Below are 24,975 nucleotides of genomic sequence, written 5' to 3'. Positions count from 1 at the left end.
ATTGGTTGCCTTTTTATTTTTCTGGAATATGTTGCTGACCGAGTGACATCCTCTGTTTTATTTAAGTAGCTTGTATTTGATTTATTTGTTAAGCAAGTGAGTTCAACTTGAATAATTTTTTGAGCTCGATTTATAAACTAGTCAAACATGAACTGGTTTGTTCATTCATGGTTGCCTATAAATAATTAAATAATAATAGTTTTTGTTGAATCCAAAAATGTCCTTCTGCTCGTGCCGAATGCATGGAGCTTCCGTATGAGAGGAATGATGGAGAATTGATGGGAGAGTGATAGAGGATAAGAGAGTAAGCAACAAATAATAATAATTCTCTTGGAATAGATTTAGAAGTCATTTCTGAAAAAAATGAACCCCCTTAATCGTAGGTTATAGGGAATGTATAGTAAATTACATGTTTGTCCCTTCTTTAATGAGAACATTACATGTGATTTATGAGTCATTACATATTTACATATATGAAACCGATCCTGACACCTTTTGACACGGGTAACTGTTGTTGGCGCCGTTTTGTGTTTGTAAATGTTACTAACACTTTCATATTCATAACTGTCTGATTTGGCCGCTTCATCATCGTTTGGTTGGCTTCCCTGAGGGAATCCTTTGGGGAGATATTTTATCCTAACGGAGATTTTATTTCATCATACAAATAGTGCATTACCGCATTATGATAAATAAACTTTCTTCATATATTTATAGAAGGTCAAAAGGAAGTATTGTTGAGTGACCGTTGATCTAACATCGGTTGAGTTACCATCGGTTCAGGTGTGAGACATTCTTTGGTTCGGGCCTACTTTTATTCGATTAGCCCATGAGCCGACCGAGCGAAATTACGCTTGAGGACTCGATCTTTCGACTGTGATGATGTGCTCTTTTGATACCTTCTTTGCATGATCCGTTGAATTTCCTTAAGATTTATGTAGTCAGATCTTCAATATATATTATTTATATTATTTTTATATTAATTATTTATATTGTATTTTAAAATTATGCATATAAGAGATTTGGGTGGTATAAATAAAAAAAATAAAGTTTAGGCGTTAGGAATGTAAATACATAGGAATTGGCTGGGATGTATGTAAATGTCAAACAAAGAAAGAAAAAAAAAAAAATGTAAACATGAGCCCAACACATCTCAAGGTCTCACACCCTTTTTGCTTACCTGTTAGCTATTTAAATACATATAAATTAGCAGGTATTGAAATATATGCGCAGTTTAGTCCCGCATTGGTGGAAGAAGTTTTATTTGAGCTTTAAAGGTGCTTAAATCCAGAAAAATCTCTCTTTTGAGCACTGTAGTTGTATGGCCCAGTTAAAAGTTACATCAATTAAGCTATAATTCAAGTCAGACATGATCTTAATTTGAATTTTCGAGCTTGTTCGAGGTTGTTCACAGACTATATCGAACACGAGTCAAACATGAATTAAAATAAAATTTAATGAGCTAAATACAAAGAAGCCTTAGGCTCGCTCAGGCAGTGTTTTGTTTTGAAATGCATGAAAATAAGTCCAAGTACTTAGAGGTGCAAACCAAACAAGCAGGGGGAATTGGACAACCTATAATATCTGGGAGATGAACAAAAAATTTATGATCTGCTTAGGGTTTCTTATGTATTTATATTTCTACCATCTAAATTTTATATTTTATAATTACATCACCAAAAACTTTTTTATCGTATTGAAATTACTGCTATTATAAATTTTAAAAAACTGATATATAACATTATAGACTGTATAGTATCAAAAGTACGACTTTCTCAACGAGCCGGATGGATTGAGACGTACGAGCAACTATGGACCTGTAGGACTGGACACATTGCTCTCTGGTCGGCCATCCACTGGTCGGCTGCCTCACAACTCTTTAAGAATAAAATAAAATAAAAAAATATAAAGAGGAATTTACGTCCATACCACCCAAATATAATTTGCCGTTACCACACCACCTTGGCAACCGTCTCACCTCTACTTAGTTATTCATTGCCCGACCTCTTCGCCTGGCCAAATTAAAAAAAAAAAAAAAAAAAAAAAAAAAAAGATAAGTTCTACATAACAACTATCTTGCTAATCACCTCACCGTTGACCGACCATCTACTAGCCGACCAAGTCTCCCTCCTGCCGACCATCCCCTTACTGGCCGCTTCACCACTCCGGCCGACAATCACCCTCGGCCAACTCTCAAAGCTAGAAAGTTTTCATAAATGACACTCTTCCATTAAGGCCAGCCACTTGTCGGTTGGCGGTTGCTCACTGGCCGACCACCTACTCCTTCGGCCTGCCATGCTATGACCAGCAACCTCGTTGCTTCGACCGACCGCCAATCGGGCCGACCACATCCTAAATCCAGAAATTTACATACATACCACTCAATTCTTTATATATTAAATAAATATATCAACACAGACACAATCTAATTCTATATCCCTACTAACACCTAAACTTTTATATCTTATTTCACACAAACACCAGACGCTGAGTCCAATAACGAGAATCAGCTCCAGGAAAATCATATTGAATAAAAAAAAAAAAAATCGGAGTACCCCTCATATCCACTTTCTAATAAGGGCATATATGTATTTACTCTCGTCCTTCTTATTTTCTGTATAAATAGATGACCCCTTCTTATTTACTCTCGCCCTTCTTATTTTCTCTCTCACCCCTCATGTAAGGAGCTTACTCATCTTCTCTCTTATTTAAAACATAAATTTGTGTAGAAAAAATGAGACCGCCGAGCTCGGGGACCGCCCCGATTCGCTCCGGAGTGATTTAAGTCTTTCTCTCTTTCTTCATTCAAAAAATCACACTCTCTTCCTTGACGGATTTGAATTCAACATACACATTGATAAAGAGGCATTTATATAAAAATTGAAGTTTAAATATTAGAAATATAAATCAGAATTAAGTGATACGCGTAAGGCATCGGTCGGGAGGACGCCAAATTCGTTGGCACGAGACTACTGCATACGGCCTCAAGCTTCTACAGCCTTTTTGCTTTCTTCACTATTACCAGAAGAACCCCAATAAAAATCAACGAGGACTGCAGCTTTTGTTTTGGGCATTAGCATCACCAATACATCCTCTCCCCAGGTCTTGCAATAAGCAAACGACTTCCTGTCCTCCAACAAATCTCTCAGCACAGATAAACTTTTGATTTCATTCAAAACACAATTTGCATATGTACAAAAGATTTTTTGGGTATGTTAAATTATCCCTACACTTTTGGTATAAATAAAATGGCATTTTAGATTTTTGTTCATAAATAACAGCAGCACAATTAATTCACAACTGAATTTTCAAATAGATGTACTCTTTTTCAGTTGCTTTCTCATATAACTGCAGCTACTCCAAATAGTCTTAAATCTTCCACAAACAATTTGTAAAGATGTCGGATACGACCTAAATAACTAGTCGGAATCTATTATTTGTTGGATAGCATCGTTTACAAAGAAAACCCCTTCCAACTCTACAACTCTTCCCTTTGCCGGCCGTTCAATTTCCATTCCATATTTCCAACTTCCAGGAGAACGATACTACCGAAGTTCCCCTGCGGATGGTCACGTGACCGTGGCGTGCCGTCGATCGATTTGAAATGCATTTTAAGATGCGACTCCCTCTCGCCAAATAAATATTGCGTAAAGATTTACATATACAGCACTCAAAATTTTCAGTATTACATTTGTCGCCCCCAAATTTCAATATTTACACCGTCTCGCCGAGGGGAAACCGGCGTACGACGGGATCGCAGTGATCGCGGCGTACAAAGACCTCCTAGCGCGACGACGGAATCGCGGTGTACGAAGAGTTCCGAATCTCTCATCTTGCTTCTCCTTCGTCTCCGATCCCACCGGAAAACCAAGGTAACCTTCGTCTTTCTTCCCCGTCCTCACATCCGCTTTCTCACTCTTCAACTTCTCTAAATCCCGCAAATCCAGCTTTCAACGGATCCGAAAGCCGATCTTTATCCACCTTCGGCCTCGCTTCGATGTCGTTAACGGTGGGGCGTTAAATTTGTTTTTATTTGAGTGTTTTGGGTGTAAGAGTGTAAATATTTAAGTTTGGTGTGAGATATGTAATATCAAAAGTTTTGAATGCTATATATAGCCAACAAGTACTCTTTCCCTTTCCCTCTTGCAGTCTCTTCTCCACTCAACTTTGGTAAACTCTCCCTTTCTTTCTTTTTCAGTGCCGTCATTGCATTCCTTTTTGGTGTTTGCCGAAGTTTTGTTTGGGTAGCAAAGCATTTAGGCCACCACTGAGCGACTGATGCTCGTGTCGTGAATTGATTGCAGTTTTTTTGACGGTATTTTCTATCATTTGAGATGTTTTATCGCGAATTTGTTCAGATCCTATTGTCCGTTGCGTTTATTTGATAGTTTTGATGAACACTCCATTAGATCTCCGTTCTGTATCAGTTCATTGAGTTTGTTTGTTAGTGAAACCTAGAATATCGATGATAGGATTCTCTCCTGTTTGCAGGGATGCTAGTTAGGGCTTTATTTTGCATCCTTTGCATATAGAGTTGCTGAGATGCACTGATCTTTTGTTTTAAGTTTGATTGAAAAATGCATTGATCCGGTTTGGATGCTATATTACTCCATTTTTTTGTTGTTGCAGATGGCGAATTAGTTTGTTTTAGTCGTTTACTGGCTCAGCATGATTTGTGTGTTTCTTAGTCAACCTACTTGCTTGTCCTGGAATGCCACAAACAGTTTAATTTGGTTGAACCTTTTAAACTTTTGTGGGGTAGAAGTTTATTATATTATCATTTTCTTGGAAAATTGGCTCCTAGATTTATGATCAATCAGTTTTTTAAATGTTCTGTATGAAGTGTTCGTAATAGAGACGTGGATTCCTTGAAGGTAGACGTTCTCAATTGTACTTTGTGCTTTTTGGGATTGTTTCCTTTCATATGTTTACATAACTATTCTTATTTCCATGAAAGTAGGGTTTTATTCCACTAGTTTCACTGATATCACCTTCATGGAGTATAAGATTTTAGCCATATGCCTTCAAATCTCTCTCTCTCCCTCTTCATGTGTGTGTGTGTGTGTGTGTGTATGTGCTCTTCAAGCCCATTAAACATCAAGAATCCACTAATAGTCAAGAAGTCATGAAATCTATTGGAATACCTCCCTGGGTTGCTATCAGTCTGGAGATATTTCAAAAGATGCTCAAGAATTTGGAAGACATGTTTCAAACCTTTCTTTTGGAATGTATCAATAGATTGTGCTACCCTCCACAATGTAATTTTAGCAAAATTTCAAAATGAAAATGAATATTTTTCATAGTTTTCACGAACAGACATCCTCCATTCAAGGTTTTTATGATGTTGGAGATAGTGACATATGAATGAATTGTCAATATAAAGAGGCTAGATTATTGTTTTTCATAACTAGAGATGTACTTTCTATTTTCTTAGTATGACTTTGTTACCTTCACCTAATTTAAGATTTATTAACATACTATGATATAGTGGAATGCAGACTTTCAAAATCACGACCTATTAAAGTGACGTGGTCATGATTTAGTGGGTTATTGAAGGATCAATTCTTTCTCATTGGTCACAAACAACCAAAACGGATTCAGTGGCATTATTTGAGGTAGAGATTTGGGCAGAGTACTTCGTTGTAATCATGGAGTAAGCACTTTGGATGTTTCATTCGATGAGGCATCGCCATTCATGAAATACATATTATTTAGGTTTTAAAATTTGGTATTCTTGTGAGAATCGCACTAGAAATGATGTAGGTGTAATTATAGATATGAGTTTGAAAGATAATGTTGTGAAAATTAATAGAAGAGTTGGTAATTAATAGAGTTGGTGATAGAATTATAACCCTTAAGATTATTGTTGATACTAAGATTTTTAATTTTATAAATGCTTATGCTCCAGGGACTAAAGTTAAATTCTGGAATGACCTAGAAGACTTAATATAAATGATACTTCTTGAAGAAAGAATTTTTATTGGAGGAGATTTAAATGAACATGTCAATAGAGTGTTTTTCATAAATCTAGAACAACACTATTATAACAAAACTTCTTATATTTTATCTTTTCTTGCACATATATTTTTCACTCTCCTTAGTATCTTAAAATCTAGAACTAATGAATATGTCAAATCTAGAACTAATGATTTTTATGAGTAAAATTCAAGATTTCAAAATTTTGGAGGTTCATGAAGATGCAAATGCTATGTGAGATGAAGTAACAAACACTATTAAACAAGTAACAAAAGATGTACTTGGAGAATCAAAAGAAAAAAAATTATATAAATAAAAATAGTTGGTGGTGAAATAATAATGTGCAAGAAAAGATAAAATATAAGAAGTTTTGTTATAAGAATTGATTTAATTGTAAAAGCTTAGAAAACTAGGAAAAAAATCAAATGACTCGCAAGGAGTCTAAAAGAACTATCTGTGATGCTAAAAATTCTACTTTTAGTGATGTTTATGATAGATTAGATACTAAGGAAGCTGAAAAATATATGTATAAACTAGCTAAACAAAAAAAGAAAAGTAAAGATTTAACTTAAGTAAAGTGTATTAAAGATGAAAATTAGAAAGTGTATTTCATAAAAAAAGATATTTAACATGGTGTGGTGAATTATTTTGATAATTTTTTAATGAAGTTTCTGAAATACGACCGACCTTAGTGATCTTAATATTGTTAATAATAATAAAACGTTTCTTTTTTACTGTCACATTAGTAAAAAAGAAGTTGAGGAGATTTTAAAGAAAACAAAGAGTGGAAAGTCTGTAGGACCTGATGATATTCTAATTGAAGTGTGGAAATATTTAGGAGATTTGGGAGTTTCTTGGCTTACTAAACTCTTTAATATTATTTTAAAAACTGAAACGATGCCTGAGGAGTGGAGAAAGAGTATTTTGGTCCCATTTTAAAGAATAAAGGAGATTCACAAGAGTGTGCAATTTATATATAGGAATTAAGTTGATGTGTCATAATTTAAAATTATGGAAAGGGTAATTGAACATAGGTTGAGACGTATTACAAAGATTTCTCATAATAAATTTGGTTTTATGTCGGGCAGTTCTACCATGGAAGCTATACATTTATTGAGAGGTTTGATAGAGAAGTTAATAGATATTGAGGAGGATCTACATTTGATTTTTATTGATTTAGAGAAAGCTTACAATAAGGTACCAAGAGATGTCCTTTGGAGCGTTATTGAGAATAAAGATGTTCATATGACTTATATTCAAGTCATTAAAGATTTGTATACTAGAGTTGTTACTTGTGTTCGAACTGAAGGAGGATTGACCAAATATTTTCCTATTTTATTTGGATTACATCAGGGATCGGCTTTAAGCCCATATCTTTTTGCTTTAGTTATGGATGGTCTTACTTTTGCTTTAGTTATGGATGGTTTTACTGGACTTTATAGGAGGATGTACCTTGGTGTATGCTTTTTGTTGATGATATCCTTCTCGTGGATAAGACGAGAGGAAAAGCTCAGGAAAAACTTGAATTATAGAGGTCTACATTGGAGTCTAAAGACCTTCATTTGAGTAGAACTAAAACTGAATACTTGGAATGTAATTTTAGTAGTAGTAGCTCTAGTGACAGAAGTGTAAATTTGGGTGATCTAATTATTAAAAGGTGTGAACGATTTAGATATCTTGGGTCTGTTGTTCAAAGCGATGGTGATATAGATGGGGATGTTAATAGTAGAATTCAAGTTGGTTGGTTGAAATGGAGGAATGCTTTGGGCCTTTTGTGTGATAGAGAACACCGCTTAGACCGAAGGGAAAATTTTATAAGAGGTTGGTGAGACCTGCAATGCTCTATGACGCTGAATGTTGGCCTTTAAAAGAGAAGCATGATAGTAAGTTAAGTGTTGTCGAGATGAGAATGATTAGGTGGATGAGTGGCTTTACACTTAGAGACAAAATGCGAAATCAATATATACTGGATAGGGTTGGTGTAGCTCCAGTGATCGACAAAATTAGAGAGTTGTCTTAGATTGTTTGGTCACATTAAACGTCGACCATCTGATGATCCGATTAGGAGAGTAGATGTTTTAGATTCGACTTATGTTAAGAAAGGCAGAGGTAGATCTTGGAAGACTTCGGCTTATTGTATTAAGAATGATCTTAATTTATTAGAATTTATTAGAATTAAATGAGTGACACTAAATATGACACAATGGAGAAAAAGGATTCATGTAGCTGACCCCACGTAGTGGGATTAAGGCTTTGTTGTTGTTGTTGTAGTTTCTTAGGGGACTAACAAAATTTTATCATTCCCATTTCTTTTTAATTGAGGCAAAAAATTGCAGTGCTTGTTATTGAAGCTAGAAATAAGGCTAAGTTTAGAGAAGAGAACAGAATGATCGTGTGAAAAAAAGTAATAAATAAATGGACTAGATAAAGATGATGAAAATCAAAAAGGTTAAAGGAAAAGAAACAAAAGGCCTTTTTACTCTCATTGTTAAATGGAGGCGATAGTAACAATTGTTGGAATCTTCATCTAGAGTTAAGGCTCACTCATTGGGAAAAGTGAAGCAGAAATAAAATCACTAGCAGGAAATTTAAACAAAGGTTATTGCAGAGGTCTAAGGAATAGACAAAGCATATATGCCAAGAACAAGAATAAGAATCCTAATTATGGCCAATCGCAAGCCATCAAAGGCTTGCAGGAAATAAAATCACTTGTTGCAACAACAAGAGCAATGGCAATAGGAAGAATAATAGCCCTAATAATAGTGGTTGCTAAAAACACTAGCAATCTTAGTCATGATTCTAGTTACCTCCACCACAATTTGGACAAAAGAAACTGTCGTAATAGTAGTCCAAACAGTAATTTGGACAATAGCATAACCGCTATAATGATTTAGGCGGTAAGATCAGTTTCACTTGCAGCCTGAACTGTAACCTTTGTTGTAGAAACCATCACGTCATGTATGGCATGCACAGTTGCAGCCTGGACAACCACCACAACAATATAATTAATGGTAAAAAGCCAAGGAGGTGATTTTTTTGCACCATCTAGGAGTGCCTTCCGCTTGGTTAGTTAAAAAATGCCTTCCGCCCCTTTAGGTTTTGTATTGCTTTTCTTTCTTGAGATGACAACTGGACTAAAAATTATTGCTTTTTATTTCATCTATATGCTTGACTGCACGAGGGCAAACTATGTAACCAACCTTTGTGGAGATTTCTTACCCTTTTACTCGTTATGAAGGGGTTGCCACTGGAGAGTTGTGGAACATGAATTGCCTCTGATTGAGAGGTGCTGCTACCTAATTAGATTATGCATCAATGTTCTTTATTAGAATTGAAATATATTCAACATCAAGTATCTGAACTAGTGGAGTAGGGGTCCATAAAGATGAGCAGTTCACCAAACAAATCATCAATAGCATGCTATTCATAAAGAAAGATGATGATTGGCAGAGGTGCATCAGCTATAGGGCATCATTAAATTAACCATGAAAAATATTATTCATTTTCATTGATTGAGGAGTTGATCAATGACTTGTAACTAAGGATATACTTCTCTTTATCAAATTTTAAATTTGACTACTGCTGAATTTGATTTTGGAAAGTGGATGTATAGATAACAACTTTCACCATGGAAGGTTTGTATGATTGGAAAGTGATGCCATTCAAATTATCACGTTAACAACATTTATTCTGTTGATGAATATGAGGTACTCTATCCTGACCTAGATCAAATTATTCTTGTTTAACTTGATGATATTCTGGTGTATAACATAAGTTAGAAGGAGCATGTACAGCACCTTAAATAGATGTGAGGGTTTAAACCAGTGATAGTAAGATTTTTTCCATCTTTCAGGTGTTACACTTAAAAGGAAAATTTACAACTTTTGCAAAAGGTTTTATTGGTGTAGTAACAGAAAGAAATGATGTGTGAACTTGAGAAAATACTGGCTCCCTCTCATGAAACTCTGAACTTCAAGAGCATTGTTTAGTATGTGTTATCTTTGCATCGTTGTTCTCTTATTTGTGTTTATCTGAAGTTCTCATTCAACCATGAAACTAAATAAGTTTTAGATTGCCAGGCTCATACCTTTTGAGATTATATATGTCGTAGTCTGTTTGCGGCAATGCTTGTTCGATTTGGATTTCTTTGTGAATGCATCGAATGATGGCCACAATGCATTGCATCAAGTTTGCTCAATACAACAACTTTTGGGAGGGATTTAAAATATATATTAGGAGGTGGATTAAAAACTTTGAACTTGATAGAAAAAAATTGAAAAAATTCCATGATAAGTATCATATCAAGTTAAGGGTGTAAACGAGTCGAGTCGAGTCCTAGCACCATTGGCTTGAGCTTGAACTTAATAAATTAATCAAGGTCAAGCTTGAACTCAAGACAAGCTTGAGCTTGATAAATTAATCGAACTCAAGCTTAATATTATGAATTCGAGCCAACTCACTAGCCGGTTTGTTTATTATGAAAGGGATAAGCCAATATTAATTCAAGTTAGAGTTAGAATAAAATTAAGAATATAATGAGAAATTAGGAATAAATAATAAGAAATCACTTAATATAAAATAAAAAATGTAAAATATCAATTTTTAATCATTTTTAATAATTTAAACATAAAGTCTTGAATTTAATTCATTTTAAGGGTATTTTATATTAATATTTTTTTATATGAGCTAGCCCACGAGCTAACAATTCGAGTCGGGTTGGCTTCTGCTTGGCTTATTAGATGATCGAGCTTAGTTCATGTGCCACTTTTTGAGTGAGGTTTGAGCCCACTCGCGAGTCAGCTTGACTTATTTACACCTCTACATTTAGTGCACTTTCTAAGGAGGAGATTTGTTTCAGTTGCACTTAGGAATGATAGGTTGAAAGATGAAGGTTAAAAAATTAAACCATTTTGTTATGGGATATTCCATATATTTCAAAAGATTTACGATATGCATTGCATTTGGACTTATCTCCCTTTAAGATCTACTATGTTGTCTTTGTGAAAATATTGAAGTTATTTGAGGCTTCATTTTTAAACAACGAAGAAGAGCACGCATGGGTGATTTTTGTCATGGAGGATCTTAACATCGATCGACAAGGTTCTTTACAAGATGACTATATTGTGGATATGGAGATCACCTTGATATTGAATAAATTAAGTTTTGTTGTTGCTTCTCTTAGTGTAGGTTATGTAGATCATCGAGTATTTATATTTTTATTTTGATATTTTACATTATTATATCCCGAGTTTTGACTATATCTTGATCATTCTGAGATATCTTCTTGTTCCTAGTAGATCTATAACCTTCTATGAGATATTGAATTATTATGCTCTGACTTTTTGTACTAGAGCTATCTCCCTCATTGTACTATAGAGGAGAGTTCTTTTTCACCCTATAGATAGACAAAAGCCATTAAGAGCATCAGTGCATCATGAAATTTATGTTGCTTTACTATTGTTTGCTTCCTATTGTCAGAGCCCATCGCCATGGTAATCTTATATTTGAGAGTATATGGTTTCCATTCGAGTTCATGGCGTTTTAGCAGTTCTTATGCCATTCTACGGTTAGTTCTGTATATTCAATTTGTTGTCTTTATGTGTAAGTGCTTGAAAATCACTTTATTCATTAGTTTTTCTTAACAATATTATAAATAGCCATTTCATTTCATTTGTAACTAAAATTTTTTATGATGAATCTTGAGTTGTTGCTTAAGAATTTAGTGCTAGCAAAGTTCTGCCATATAATGTTTTTAAACGAAATGTAATGCCTGATGTCTTAGTTGCCATAAGGTGGGGTTTTAAGCCCCAGGGCATGGGGCATATATGTATATATATCTATATATGTATAGCACTTCGGTGCCAAATCAGGCAAAGTCTCAATTGTTTCTTTCAAAACATTGCTTCCGCTACCATGTGAACATCGATCGCATTGCGTTATTACTGTGCTTTAGAGACTACTTGTTGTGTTATTCAATCTTATCTTTCTTTTTTTACTCTTTTCATACCCTCTCACTCTTCTAAGGGTCTTATTAATATCTATCAATCCCTCTAAACTTGTGCAATTAGTTGCATTTGGCTTCCATTCTTCCCAATATGTTACTTTTGCACAAAATTCTTGAAAGAAGGTTTATGATTTAAACGTGACAACAGATTCTATTTAGGAGAAAACTTCTAGGAGTAATCTCTAACTACAATAAGTTGTCTTTATAATTTATGGGTTATCCTGAGGAATGTTTAGATAACGAGTTGATTGATCTGAATATGGTGTCACATGTTCCATTTGCTCATTTAGCCCTAAGGCGAGCTCTAGCGAAGCCAAGTGAATGGACGCACGAAACAAACCCACAGCAATGTTGGTTTCCACTTTCATTTTTGCCCATGGGCACCACGGATGCTGGCTGAACCCCCTTCCCATTGGCAGCCATCTTTGCCTGTTGTTACTTATTTCCAAATCAAGTTGGTTCTGTCCAATCCATAATAAATATGGATTTATACAGCAAATTGGGGTTTTAATGGCTTTAATAGACAACCTTACAATGCCCTTAAGAAATTAAAGGCTAGCTTAGGCCCATTGTGAATTTTGAGCGGATTTCAGTAAATTCCATTTAGTAAACCCATGTGTGCTATATTTATTAAATGAAAGTAATAATATGGTGCATGGAGCAGTAAGGATCCAAAAACAAGCGATGACACTAGGATAATACAAAGTTGGTTTTCATTGTTCAGCTTTTTCTGGATAAAATAATTAAATCTGTAATCCATTAAGATGTGATGTTATGTATGTGTGTGTGCCTTTATGTATATGTGCCTGCATTTATGAGTGTGTGTGTGTGTGAGTGTCTGCGTCTGTATGTATGTATGTATGTATATGTGTGTGTGTGTGTCTGTATGTATGTATTTATGTATGATGTCTGTATATATGTCTATATGTGTGAATCTATGTATGTATCTATGTATGTGTGTGTGTATGTATGTCTGTGTGTTTATGTATGCCCGTGTGTGTATCTGTGTATGTGTGTATTCGTGTATGTTTGTGTGTATGTTTGTATGCGTGTATGTGTGTCTGTCTGTGCGTGTGTCTGTGTGTGCGCGCACGCGCATGTATGTCTGCATGTGTGTATGTATGTATGCATGTATGTCTGTGTGTATGTATGTCTGTGTGTATGTATGTATGTATGTGTGTATTTCTGCATGTTTGTATGTCTGTATGTCTGTATGTCTGTGCTGTATGTATGTATGAATGTTTGTATGTATGTGTGTGCGTGTGCGTGTGTGCATGTATTTATATTTGTATGTATGTGTGTGTGTGTGTGTGTGTGTGTGTGTGTGTGTGTGCATGTATGTTTGTGTCTGTTGGTTTGTATGTATGTATGTACGTCTGTATGTGTGTATGTATGTCTGCATGGATGTATGCGTGTATGTATGTCTGCATGGATGTATGCCCTTATATGAGAATCACCAATACCATGTAAAAACTCTTAGTTTCACTTTAATAGATTCATGTGTGTGTGTGTGTATGTGTTTGTGTGTGTGTGTGTGTGTGTGTGTGTGTGTGTGTGTGTGTGTGTGTGTAGGTGTGTATGCATGTGTGTGTGGGTGTATGTGTCTGTGTTTGTGTGTGTGTCTGTCTGTCTGTATGTCCGCGCGTCTGTTTGTATGTCTGTGTATTTGTGTGTCTGTCTGTATGTATCTTTGTATGTGTGTATGTATGTGTGTATGTCTATATGTATGTATGTGTGTATGTATGTGTATGTGTGTATGTTGGTATGTATACGTCTATATGTATGTGTGCATGTGTGTATTTATGTATGTGTATGTCTGTTTGTATGCATGTATATGTCTGTATATGTGTATGTATGTGTGTATGTGTGTGTGTATGTTTGTATGTGTGTGTGTATGTTTGTATGTGCATCTGTGTATGTATGTGTGTATATGCATCTGTGTATGTATGTGTGTATGTGTATGTCTGTATGTTTGTATGTCTGTTTGTATGTATATGTTTGTAGTTTTGTATGTATGTACGTCTGTATATGTATGTAGTCTGTGTGTGTGTGTATGTACGTATGTATGTATGTACGTACGTACGTTTATGTACTTGCGTACGTGCGAGTGTGCGTACGTATGTAGATATGTATGTATGGCTAAGGTGGCTTCTCATTGGCTTGGTGTTTTAACTGCCAGCACGCTGTCAACTAGCCATGCCACCTCAGCGCGGCCTAAGCCATCTTTTGCCTTTATAGCCATCAAATGCCTGAAGCCCTAAAATTCCTTTCAGTCTTGTCTCTAGCCGCAAGCCCTCCCCTCTTCCTCATCCGCAAGAACTCCTATCTCTTACTATTGATTTGCTAGGAACTCTCCGCACTCCTATCGATTCAAATGATTATTCTCCCTTCCTACGTTCTATTCGCAAGGATCCTTTCTTCCTCCATCTACTTGAGTGGCAAGGCAAAATTTCTACCAACCAGTTCGCACGTGATCTTCTCCTCTTCTGGCCGATTCCAAATGATCCTCTTCTCTCGGTCTGATCTGCATACAAGAAACAACAACAAGGTAATCTGAAACCATTCATTGGATATGATTGTTCTTCTATTTTCATCTTTGAATTTCAATTGATGGATTGCATGTTTTAGGTTCGGATTCTCAATCCTTTCCCTTTCTTGATTTAAACTTTTTGGATGATTTCCACCTGTCCTAGATTTCTGAATCGTAATTTCTCTTCTCATTTCTGGATTTGCAAGAACTCTAGGTCAAATCTAGGTGTTAAAATTTTGTTAATAGCCGAATGTTGTTTGGATAACATTGCGTGCTTGTCTTATTTCTTTCATTGCTGCACACAACAATTTTTTTCCCCCTTCAAAATCCTATTTTCTCTGCTCCAGAAAACGTAAAGTTTCTTATCCAACTCCTAGATTACACATCTATTTGAGAGTTTTAAATGCACACCAACAATTCTTATGAGTTTGCATATGTGACACCAGATTTTTGGAGGTTTACTTACATACCAACCATTCAATGCTTACATGTTTAAACGTATAATACCGAAACTTTCAAAAGAATATACAGAATTTTCAAGTTCTTAAAGTATTTACATATATAACACTTAAAATGGACATATATTTGTGCAGATTTTTTGTGTATTTATCTTTGAAGTATTTACACTTAAATTCTAGGGTGTACTTACTGTTTTTCCAAATCTTTGAAGTATTTACCTGTCTAAAAGCTAAATTCTAAATATGTGCTTATAGTTTTATGTATTTTCATATATAATGCCTAATTTCTAAATGTAGACTTGCTGATTTTTCCCAATTCCTTATATGCTTATATTTATACATAACACAAACTTTAAAATATGTGTATAATTTTTTTTAGATTCCTTTGTATATATATAGACATAACAGCTAAACTTTAAAATCAGTACATATATCTTCAAATCCTAATATATATTTACATCAAAACAAACTTTTATTAATAGGGAAATATTGTTAACAACACGACCTGAAATAAAAACATCAAAACATAAACGACACAAGCAAACACCTTTAAGATGTATTCCAAGGGCGGTGGAGGTCGGTTAGGTGGTTCGGGATGGTTGGCAAGGGCGGTGGCAGTAAGGGAGTGCTGATGGCAGCAAGGGGAAGGTGCAGAATTGTGAAGTCAGTAAGTATGGAGGGTCATAGATGACCAGCGGCAAGCAGATTGGTGGCTGGAAGGTGCTGGACAGCAAGGGCAGCGGGAGTGGGGGTGGGGAGCAGTCGATTGGGAGTGGCCGGAAAGGATGGAGGAGGGCCCTGGATGGTTGGACAGCCAAGGATACAGCTGCGGGGATGGGGCTGGAATGTGAAACAGCAAGGGGAAACTGCTGCTGGGAGTATCGGAGGAGTGTAGATGGTGTCCGGGGAGGCTGGACGGCATGGTCGACGGCTATGGGGAGTGGAGGAGAAGAGTTAGGGAAGACGACAAGGGGGCATCATCCCCTCGGAGTAGGATACAGCCGGAGCACCACCATCTCCTCGGATACATCCCACAAAGGGTAAAAAGACACCACCTAGGATTTCTGAAACCAAACACAGCAAAAAACTAACTCTAACTCTAACTAACAAGCATATAAATAGACTCCAAACAAGAAAGAATAGAAAAGGAAGGAGGAAAAGGGTTGGCGACGTTGCAGTTCTTCCTAAAATGCTGCTCGATCGAGCGAAACGCAGAACAGGAAGGGAATCCCTCTTGTTTCCTGTTGCAGCCTAAAGCGGTCGCTCCGTGGTGCTTGGACCGGTCAATTCAGATGTGTGAGCTCCCGCATCCCGCTTTCACCCGTGCAGGAAGCCACACATCATAGTATCTAAACTTTCGAAACAAACATACTGATTCTTAAATCTGAATGAATTTATTTATATAATATCTAAAATGTAAAATAAGTATGCAGATTTTTTTATTTTCTTAAATATTTTTATATCTAACACTTAAATTTGCACATGAAGCTATAGAGTTTAAAATATGTATGTGCTTATACACATCAAACTTAAATCTAAATGTAAGTTTACAAATCTGCTGAATTTTCTTCGTATTCACATATCTAACACTTAAATTTACATGTATGAAAATACATATTTTATAATATGTAATGTATTTATACACTTGACACTTAAATGTAAATAAGTGTACAAATTTGCTGAAATTCAATATATTTACCCTCTTAACATTTAAATTTAATTGTATATTTGCAGATTTTTAGAATATTCTATCTGCTTACACTTGCTTAAACTTGAATCCTATATATATGTGCTGAATTTTCCAGCTTTTTGATACATTTGCATAGATAATACATAAATATAAATGTATATGTGCAGGACTTCTTGATTTTCTCATGTATATAGTTGGATAACTCTTAAACAGAGTAGGTTTTATGTATAATTTTGCAATTGTTTATGTATTTACATGTTTAACACTTGAAATCATGTCCAGAAATTCCTTAAAAGGTCTACATTTCTAATACTTCATATAAAAAACTTTCTTAACTTAAATATTAAGTATTTTGCTATTAGAGATTGAATGGTTTGAATGGAAACTTTGAAGATTAGTGATCATACATATGAAAAGTTAGAATTGGGTGGTATACAAGCGATAAATCTTACATTTTGTTTCTAAAACCCACATAAAATGATCATATTACCTACCAAATGTTATTCCCAAAACTTACCCAACATCAACTTAAAGTCAAAAAGCAAAATTTGAATGACTTGGATCTCCTTTATTTTTAAGAAACCTATCTTAAACTTGGCTTAAAGGTTATTGATTATTGAGATATCAACAAGTGAATTTTCCATGACTTGACATGTTTTGATTGTGATTGTTGTGCTTGCCCTCTAGCCACATATTATGTTAGGACAAAGTTTCTTCGATAGATTTATACCTTAGGTCGGCTAATTAATATTTTTGTTGTGTTGCGTTTTATGCACTCTTTTTTGCATTTTGTTATTTGTGAACTCTATTTTGCAGGTGCTATAGTAAGCTTAAGGTGTACAAACTCTGTTTTGCAGGGTGTTATAATAAATTTAGGTTGTTGTAGTAAACGTAGGTTTACTTTCTTGTTGAGTTTGTCATCGAGTTAGGAGGGTTGTTCTAGTTGGTTAACTATGGATATCTGGATTGTCCAAATGATGAACACCAACAAAAGACAAACACTTACAAAGAATGAACAACAACAAAGGATGAACACCAACGAAGGATGAACCTCAAAGCATCAAAGCATGAACAAATGATATCCAGATAGCATAATTGACCGATGAATCAGCTTTAGATCTAGGACTTGCTACGTTTTACTTTGCCTCCTTTTCTAGGTTTGTTGGCGTCGTGTTTGCTTTTAGCCTGGATTGATCCGGTAAGCTCTTTAGGATAATTTTGCTACCCCAACTTAAACAATTAAAACCTAAATTTTTAAAATTAAGAAATTCATAACTAAAACAAATATACAATAAGATATTACATTCACACTTTAGAAAATCATGCATTTAAAACAATAAAATTAAAATTAAATAAAAATGAGTATAAACTTGTTTTCGACTTATAATGTGAGTCAGTCGGCACTAAAAGTCGACTTATAATGTGAGTATAAACCTTATTAATGAATCTTCTAAACATTCATCATCAAGGACATACATAACTTTATACAGCTTTCATGATTCACTCGGCACTAAAAGTTAACTAAATAAAACACTTTTGAGTGTGGTGAGGCATAAAAAATTTTAATTTAAATTGCAAAAATATATTTGCTTTAGTATAAGACATTTTGCATACTTTTCATACTTAGGTATCTTGATTTTATAATCAAGTTGTAATACCTATTTTCCTTGATAAACAACAATCTATCATATCCTATATTTATTGAGACCGGTTGTGCATAGTTTTCACTGTGATTAGATGGTTTAAATTACAGCCTTTATGTGCAGGGTTGTAAGTCTATTGTATTTGTTTGTTTGTGTTCTTTCCCGTCCTTTAGATTAGGTTTTCTAGGTTTCACTTCTTTCAGTGAACATCACTTCAGTCTTAAGATTCCGAGGTTGTTTGTCTAGCTACAACATAAATCTTTGCCTTTTAGGCTGTCTTATGATCAGATATCGTGAGATATAAGTTCTAATATTCTGATAAAATATCAATTCAAATATTAAAATCTCTTGGATAGTTGGAGTGTTACTGAATTTTTCAGTATCTCCCCTACATTTCTTTCTTTGGGTTCCGATAAGAACTGTTATACTTTTTTATCTTTCCCATTTGAAATTTTAAATACTCAATCGTGGAAACTTAAGTTTTGAAATTCTTGAAAACATAACCCTAGTTTTAATCAAGAGTTTTCTTAAGAGACTTTTGTTTCTTAAGATGTAATTAACTATAAGGGCATACTCTTATAGAGTGTTAGTAATCCAGATTAATGTAAACCTTATTTGACCTTCTGATTAGGTAGGAGAAATATTTGTTGGTTAAAACACAGACCTATCAAAAAGTGATATCTCTATCTTTCGAGATAGTATATTACTTTTAATGTCGTATTTGATTATTTATATAATTTAAATATTTGAAATCTGTATGGTGTACGTGATTCAAAAATAAACTAACAAATTTTTCTGGCAACTCCGCTGAGGATTAACTTCTCTCTCTTTATTTGGTTGATGGTTTTGCCTTCATACACCAGTAGTGCGTCTTTATATATTGATAGTGTGTATGTACCCCTTCAATATAAAGACCTTTATAAAGCTACTAAAGCAAAGTGGCTGGTAACAAAGAACTTTAACACCTAGATTTTACCTACGGTTCTTGCAAATCTAAAAATGAGAATAGAAATTGCGTTTTAGAAATCCAAGATAAGTGGAAATTATCCAAAAAGTTTAAATCAAGAAAGGGAAAGGAAAAGGATTGAGAATCTTAACCTATAACATGCAATCCATCAATTAAAATTTGAAGATGAAAATAGAAGAACAATCATATGCAATGAATGGTTTCAGATTACCTTGTTGTTTCTTGTATGCAGTTCTGGCTTACAGAAGAAGATCGTATGAGCATCCATTAGAAGAGAAGATTGCGTGCAAACCGATCGGTAGAAACTTTGCCTTTCTACTTAAGTTGATGGACGAAGGAAGGATCCTTGCTAGGAAGGGAGAAGTATCTTGCGAATCAATCAGAGGGAGAGGAGTTCCTCACAAATCATTCGGGAGAGATAAGAGTTCTTGCAGATGAGGAAGAGGGGAGGGACAGTGGCTCGAGACAAGATCGAAAGTAATGTTTGGGCTTCAGGCATTTGATGGTTATTTATAGGCAAATGATGGCTTTGGTGGCGCTGAGGTCTCATGGCCAGTTGACAACGAGCTGACAGTCAAAACTCCTAGCCAATGAGAATAAGCCACTTTAGTCGGTCAAATTTGGTGGGCTCCATAGGTGCCGTTGAGGTGGCTAAGCAAGAAGGAAGAAAAAAATACAATTTTTTTTTAATACTTACGGTTTTTTTTAATACTTATGGAGAAGATTATTTCATTTTACTTTTTTTTAATTTTACTTTTATTATTATTATTATTGAGTCCTATTATTATTAATAATTTATTTTATTTCATTTATCACTTATTTATTTTTAATTGTTTTTAGTAATATATCTTTTTGGTTAATACTTGAATTTAAAATTTATATCATTTTCTTTTTTTATTACATTTTTTTTGTTAAATTTTAATTCGAATTTGATGTAAAATTTTTATATTATCTTATATTATTTTATTTTATTTTTATTTCAATTTTATTTTAAATTTATATTGCTTGATTTATGCTCTTTTTTCTTTTATTACAACTTATTCTAGAATTTTGGATTAATAATATTTCAAGTATATTTTGTTTATTACTGTAATTTTATATTTAAGCCTTTATATATATTGATTAAAATTGTCGAAATTTTTTAATTAAGAATTTATTTAGATTTTTCAAAACTTAATATTTTTTTTATTATTTGTATTCAATTTTAAATTTATTAAAGATTTACTTTTATTTGTGCTTAGTTAGGATTACATGATTTGATTTTGAATTTTAGGTTTTCTTTATTGATTTATGTTTGCATTTAAAATTTTTTATTTCAATTTATGTGTTTAATTCCAAATTGAACCCAATTTTTTAGTGATGGGAAATGAATGGCCCATGTTTTTATAGCTTCAATTTGCTGTAGGTACCCGCCTGAAGTCTTTCTTTACATAGGTAAAAATAACCAAGTCCCCTACATTAATACTTTTGAATTTATGATGACTACTTCTCTGTAAGACTAAGTAGAGCAAGTGAGCTTTTGTTAGCATGTCTTAACATCTCAGTCCCCGTTGATGCTCGCAGGTGGCTTGCTTTGTGTTTTAGGTATGATAGAGAGATCCTCTGTGATTAGGTAGCTTTGTGTAGACAATTTAAAGGATTCTAGGTGATGGATTGTTTGGTCATGGAGCTATAAACAAATTCAGCCTAACCTAATATTTCATTTCCGATGTTCTAAAGCAAGGCAATGCACATATTCCTTAGCATTTGGTTGACAATTTTTGTTTTGTTGTCTGATTGTCGATGATAGGCAGAGCTCAAACATAAGTCAGGTTGTAGGCGTCTCTACAATTATTGCTAAAAGCACCTGATAAAGTTAACATCACTGTTGGATGTTAAGCTTTGAGGTAGGCCGTGTACCTGAATGATCTCTTAGAAGAAGAGTTTAGCTACATTGTGTGCATTATAAATTTTCTTTGGTAGTCATTTCGGAAAAACTGTCAATAATAACCATTATGGAGTTGGTACTAAGAATGGATTTGTGGCAAGCCAATAACAAAATAGAGACTTAAATCTTTTCAATTAGTAGTGATAATTGATAAATTTGTATTTAATCGTGCTTGAGAAGAACCTTTCTATGTTTGACTTGTAGTGTTGCACTTTTCGACAGGGTGAGAAACTTCTTGTGAGAGCTTGGACCAATAAAATTGGGATTGCATCAGGACTTCAGCAATACAAGAGTTTTATCTTGGCCAAGATGCGCTGCTAATCATTTGCCATGTAAATAAAAAAAAAAATGTTATCAGAGAGAGGTGTAGGAATATAGAGTTGATTACCTTTAAATAGAGAACCTCGTTGTATGGAGAAATTGTTGACCCTTCCATTTTCATGAGGCAAATATTTAGCCCAATTGAGTACTCAAGTTTTATAACAAGATTTTAGGTGACCATTTCATTTTCCTCCTTGCCCCGAAACCATGGAGGAAGGTAACTTCACATCTTTCTTTTCGCAGCGAAGCACCCTTCCCGGATTTACTAACTCCGCCGATCACGGGATGTAAATCCGGGATTTAAGGCCGAAATCTGGGAAATCCGGATTTATCAAATCCACTGCTTTATTTGTCCAAACTCACCGTCTGGCGAGGTTTAGGTTAAATCCTGCTCTAATCCATTACCAGACAGCCCCTTAGGCATTAGCCCCTCAATTCATCTTACTGGATGCATCATATTATTAACCATCCATCTTTCTTGCTATGGTATGTTTTGATATTTATGCCATTGAAGCTATCATTTCGTTGATTAAACAGAAATATGAATTATATTTTGCTTGAATGTCGTAAAACTTACAAGTGGTTACTGAACCAATTCCTTCAAGTAATATTTTTCAAGTTTTTTTGGCTCTCTCAGCATTACTTGATTTTCTAGAGTTTTTCTTTCCACTTTGTTTTAGCATTCTCTTGTTTCTTTGATCGCTTCACCAATCCTTTTGAGCTTTGCAGATTTCTAGAGCTGAGATGTCAGCAAATGCTCTGAGAGATCTCAATGTTCTTCCAATTTCGGAGTTGTTGGAGAATAACACTGAAAATTCTAGCAAGGGAAATTTCCCCAAGTCTTTTCCTGAGGATTCCAGTGCGAACCTTGAAAAATGTCAGAATGTGAATTCCGCTGCCGTGTTCTCAGCCCCTCACAATGGATCTGGAGCTGATCCTAATGGAGATGTAGTAGGAAATGCAGAAGTTGAGTACATAGAAACTGAGAACCTGGCTGACCTTCTATCAGTGGATTCAACTCTTAATGTATTCTATTTCTGTAATATTTAACATGTTTATCTAAATTCTACCACAACGAAAGTGTTTACATTATCCCACAAGTGCTTATAACACTGCTAATGTTTTAATTTCTTTCATGAAGTCACTGTTAGCGAGATTAGACTCAAAGGATTGGATTTCAGTTTGTGAAGCACTCAATAATGTGCGCCAGCTATCAATATATCACAAAGAGAAGCTGATTGATTTAATGTGAGACATTTATACATTTGTTTCATATGTGGAGTTGATAATTTTTTGGTAGGTTGGCATACTATATTTAGATTGACCTTACAATCTCTTCTATTCAGAGAAGATTTGATTCCAAAGATTGTGAAATCCTTGAAAAATCCAAGAAGTGCCGTTTGTAAGACTGCAATCATGACTTGTGGCGACATCTTCAAGGTTTACAATGATTCGATGATTGATTTTCTTGATCCTTTGGTATGTTAGCTCACTAAACTTCAACTGCTTTACCCGAAAATATCATTTGAGATGCTAAGAACTTTTAGAACTATGCTTTATGGTATTTTAATCTACTTAACCAAACTCTGTATTTTTTTTTATTTTATCAGCTTGTACAGCTGCTCCTCAAATCTTCACAAGACAAGCGATTTGTATGTGAGGCTTCAGAAGCAGCATTGATTTCTATTACCACTTGGATATCCCCTTCTTTACTGTTACCTAAGTTGCAACCTTATCTTAAGAACAGAAATCCTCGTGTTCGTGCAAAAGCGTCAATGTGTTTTAGCCGCAGTGTTCCAAGACTCGTAAGTTTCATTCCAATGCTTGTTTTAGATTTCGTCATGATCAGCCATTATTTCTCGTATGTGATTAAACTGATCTTTTCGGTCACACTTAAATTATTGGATTGTTAATTATCTTGCCTATCTAACAGTTAACTTGATGGAAAATTTACATTCCTAGGTATTTAAATATCTAATACTTGAACTTCAATTTTTACAACTACGTCACCTCATCTTTGCATGAAAAGCTGTATTTCACTTTTTAAAATTTAAAATTGTGCTGTTTTTTATGTGATATGAAAGATTTAGGTAGTATAAATGTAAAAAATAAAGTTTAGGTGTTGGATATGTAAATACATGGGAACTAGGTAGTATGTACCCAATCACCTTTGTTGGCTTTATTATAGTTTAAGTCTTTCTGTTTACAGTTGAAGGGTTCATTGGATTGATTGTAGTTGGAGACCACGTTTCAAAAAGTAAATAGTTTTGTTTTCACTTATCTTTAGTAAAATAAAATCATTACATGTAGAGGTTTTAGTGATGCCTGTAGAGTTCGAAATCAAAATTATGTTCTAATTATATTCAACAAAAATGGCTGAATATGGTAAAATCGCCATTTTGAAAGCATGTTTTCTAACAAATTGAATAAAATGACAAATGTCAGCTAGCTAGTTCTATATTTTGGAACACATGAATATTTCATCATTCCTTCATTTACTTCATTCACCCAATTGTTTTTATTAATTTATGTCCCAATCTATCGCAGTTCGTTACTCTTACTCTGCATTAGTATGCAATATTGATGTTACTGTAGGGCGTTGAAGGGATCAAAGAGTATGGCATTAATAAGCTTATCGAGATTGCGGCATCTCAGCTCAGCGATCAGCTTCCGGAGTCTCGAGAAGCTGCTCGAGCCCTTGCAGTTGAGCTGCAAGCATTTTACGAGAGATCGAGACTTTCGGAGGACTCACAGGGTGTGGACAATCTATCTTGGGAAGCTTTCTGTCAGGCAGAGCTTTCTGCTTTAAGCGCTCAAGCTGTTCTTAGGGTGACCTCTGTGGCAAAAGAGGGATTGGGTTGCTAACCGAAGTAATCTCTATGCCTTATCTAACACCTTTTGTACATTTTGCTGAAGAGAACTTTGAGAAGAACCAAACAGAGTGTTGCTCTTAGCTGATTTGGCAGCTTTTAGATTTTTGGTGTTTTGATCTTGTGCTAGTTTGCTGAGATTACACCATCTATTTTAGTGCTGTTTTTACATCCGTGAGTCAAACTTTAGGCAATCGTTTCAACTCTGAGCTCTTGCTCTTTTTTTTTTTTTTTGCCGAGTAAAGTTGAAAAATTCTCTTGAGTATATGTATGGAATATTTTATTTCCAGAGTTTATAAAAATGTTACATTGGGCCCCAATTTTTTTAATGTTAATTAGCTCGACTCAAATTATTCAATCTGATTTCGGTCAGAGTCAAAAATCAAATTGATTATCGAGCAATTAACGAACTTTCGGTAGACTTCATGGCCTCATGTTCGTGGCGTCTATATTTTTTATTTTGAACGTTACAACTGCTAAAATTTTTCGTCCAGCTCTGCCATAATCCAAGCAGCTTTTTGCTTTTCCATGCGCTGCCGCCTACCTACTTAATTTAATCATTTATTTCTGGTCTTGAAGTTAGATTTATAAA

General features: G+C 34.6%; 1 protein-coding gene across 5 annotated transcripts; it reads left to right on the top strand.

The window, feature by feature from the left end:
- The first annotated feature begins 3,449 nt into the window (after positions 1-3,449).
- LOC110024046 lies at positions 3,450-24,697 on the top strand. Of its 5 annotated transcripts, none has more exons than XM_020723771.1 (6): positions 3,450-3,869; positions 22,243-22,539; positions 22,655-22,761; positions 22,860-22,992; positions 23,124-23,318; positions 24,109-24,697. In XM_020723771.1, exons 2-6 carry the CDS (start codon positions 22,258-22,260, stop codon positions 24,376-24,378), a joined length of 987 nt encoding a protein of 328 aa, XP_020579430.1. In that variant the 5' UTR covers positions 3,450-3,869; positions 22,243-22,257; the 3' UTR covers positions 24,379-24,697. The 5 variants fall into 5 exon arrangements, with proteins under 5 accessions (XP_020579430.1, XP_020579429.1, XP_020579432.1 ...); XM_020723770.1 differs by lacking the exon at positions 3,450-3,869 and adding an exon at positions 3,980-4,006; XM_020723773.1 differs by lacking the exon at positions 3,450-3,869 and adding an exon at positions 4,144-4,167.
- Positions 24,698-24,975: the final 278 nt, after the last annotated feature.

The sequence above is a fragment of the Phalaenopsis equestris genome, unplaced genomic scaffold (assembly GCF_001263595.1).
Source record: "Phalaenopsis equestris unplaced genomic scaffold, ASM126359v1 Scaffold000240, whole genome shotgun sequence".
Taxonomy (NCBI): Eukaryota; Viridiplantae; Streptophyta; class Magnoliopsida; order Asparagales; family Orchidaceae; genus Phalaenopsis; species Phalaenopsis equestris.
The sequence above is the reverse complement of the archived record's forward strand: the minus strand, read 5'-3'. Positions and strand labels throughout refer to the sequence as shown.

Coding starts and splice junctions, on each gene's coding strand:
- LOC110024046 (XM_020723769.1), top strand. CDS start 14,352: ATGATTATTCTCCCTTCCTACGTTCTATTCGCAAGGATCCTTTCTTCC. Junction 14,526..22,242: donor ATACAAGAAACAACAACAAG/GTAATCTGAAAC, acceptor TGAGCTTTGCAG/ATTTCTAGAGCTGAGATGTC. Junction 22,540..22,654: donor CAGTGGATTCAACTCTTAAT/GTATTCTATTTC, acceptor TCTTTCATGAAG/TCACTGTTAGCGAGATTAGA.